At 35.7% G+C, this 2,299-nt stretch overlaps 1 protein-coding gene across 2 annotated transcripts in view; it reads left to right on the top strand.

Moving 5' to 3' along the window:
- postnb (periostin, osteoblast specific factor b) overlaps positions 1-1,933 on the top strand; it is a 12,845-nt gene extending 10,912 nt beyond the window's left edge. For both annotated transcript variants that reach the window (XM_035680195.1, XM_035680194.1), the window contains one exon: positions 1,124-1,933. In XM_035680195.1, the coding sequence (XP_035536088.1) occupies positions 1,124-1,152 (29 nt within the window). In that variant the 3' untranslated portion in view covers positions 1,153-1,933. The remainder of the gene's footprint in view (positions 1-1,123) is intronic.
- The last annotated feature ends 366 nt before the right edge of the window (positions 1,934-2,299 follow it).

The following is a 2,299-nucleotide window of genomic DNA, read 5'->3' as shown; positions in this document are numbered from 1 at the left end:
AAGGAATAATTCAACATTTTGGGAAATATGTTTCTTGCTGTAAGTAAGATAAAAAGATTAATATTACTCTCATGTGTATGGTAAATATGAAGCTACAGCAGCCTGTTAGCTTAGCTTGGTTTAGCACAAAGACTGGAAAAGAGAAACAACTAGCTTGGCTCTGTCAAAACTGAGCAAAATCTACCTTCCAACACCTCTACATTTCGCATTATTAACAGATTATATCCTGTTTGTTTAATCCATGCAAAATACAAAGTTAACAGGTTTTACTGGGGGTTATGTGCTGGAATATCTCTTGGCCAAGAAATAGTCCTGCACATAAAGTCTGTAAAACCACAATGTGTCATTTTTTCACTTCAGTTTTTGTACAAATTATGTTTATAATAGTAATGTGTTAATAGGTTTGGAGGTGCTGGTAGATGGATTTTGTTAACTTTAGACGGAGCCATGCTAGCTGTTTCTCACTGTTTGCCATCATTATGCCAAATTAGGTTAACCAGCTGCTGAATGTTTCTATTTACCACACAGATGGGAAATATAAATCAATCTTGTCATCTAACTAGCATACTTCCTAAAATGGGAAATATGGGAAAAGTGGGTTTCCTAAAATAACTATTCCTTTAACAGTGGGGTCAATGGTGGAAAAAGATAGTTGATTGTTGAGTCTCACTCCCAGGTCAAATACCAATGCTAAAGTGGCTTAGAGCGAGCCACAACACAAGGTGTTTGGCTCCACAATCAATTATCTTTCTCCAGTATGATTGACCCCACCTTTAAGCTTATGTGTGCAACTCACTTTTTTGCTGCCATGCTTGCCGCCACAGTGCTCACATAAAAGCTATGCTGACACTTGGTGCCGCTGCAGCTGCTGTTCATAATGTATAGCATTTCATGAGCCTCACCTCCACTCCAGCATCCACCTGTAGGCTCTGAGTTTTTAAGCTATTATCATCACTCCCCATTCCCTGCTGTGCTGATCTTGGTGTTTCCTTGTGTGGAGTGATGAGATCAGAGCCTAGATGATAAACTTTAACACAGAACATATTCTTCATTCACATAGTGATCTATTCCATGTGTACTGGCTGTCTGACATGTATTAATGATTCTATCCCTTTCTTACCAGCTGGCAACAGGAGGAGGGTAAGAGACTGAGCATGGACGTATGAGGAGATCAACATTGAAAGGCAAAGAGAGACACCAAAACCAGAAGTTGAAACTGGTGTTTTAAAACAGGGGATACACTTAAAATGTCAGTGATTTTAAATATACTGTAATAGGTGTAACTGACAAAAATAAAACAATTCTCATAAACAATTTAATGGTGCTTTGAATGTATATCTATTTTGATTGTGCAATGTCTGAAAGGAGCCTTTTAATTCAACTTTTAAATCGAAGCTGTTAAGTTAGTAATAAAAACATTCAAATTCTAAACTTCTCTATGTCTTTTCCAGAGGTGAAGGTTAAAGCAAGGAACCACGATAAAGATTGAAAAATAAATGATGATGTTTTTGGACTTAAACCATTACATACTTTTATTTTCTCTTGCTGTAAGTAGTTTAAGGTTTTGTGTAAATGTTGTCTAAGTTGGTATCATTTGGAAGTTAATAATGTATCTAACTGCAAGTTTTCTCCTTTTTATTCATCTCCCAATAAAGTGCATTCTTTGATATAAATATGCCAATTTCACAAGGGCATCTGAAGAGATTACAAATGTTCTTGTAAGGCCCTGAAGTTGTCGACATTGGTTCAAAAAATCTAAATATTATGTTTGCATTGTCTATTTTCAGTACAAGTTCTTTAAACTAGACTGAGTCATCCTTTTCAATGGCCCAGTCACTTTTCTGTATGTTTAAAAGAGAGCTTGGCAGTCCACTTTTGGAAACTTCCAAGACGACATTTTGTAAAATAAACTGGGTTTAATGTGCAAAACCAACCCTCTTTTTCCATTTTTCATGTAAAGTATGAACCTCCATTAATACAGTGTGCTTATATTTAAGGTAATATATAAGTTGCTTTATGCAAAAACAAATCAATCATTCATTTTAACTTTAACGTCAGTAAATATGATTTTATTTACAGTGGGTATTATGAAATGAACAATGAATGTATTCATTTTATCAGAAGAATATGTAAGTCATATTGAAGCTTGGTGTTTTGAAATATTTGCCCTGAGGTTGCAGGGACATTGTGTGAGCTGTTGTGCACACACATCTGGATCAGGCCCAACATCTCTGTTATTTGGCTCATATGCAAAACTCTTTGCAGTTTATGGCTTCTTGGATCGACTAAAATGGGTAAA

The sequence above is a fragment of the Morone saxatilis genome, unplaced genomic scaffold (genome assembly GCF_004916995.1).
Source record: "Morone saxatilis isolate NCDOM2014 unplaced genomic scaffold, NCSU_SB_2.0 Contig8, whole genome shotgun sequence".
In the NCBI taxonomy this organism is placed as follows: domain Eukaryota; kingdom Metazoa; phylum Chordata; class Actinopteri; family Moronidae; genus Morone; species Morone saxatilis.
This window is presented reverse-complemented; position numbering and strand designations above follow the sequence as displayed.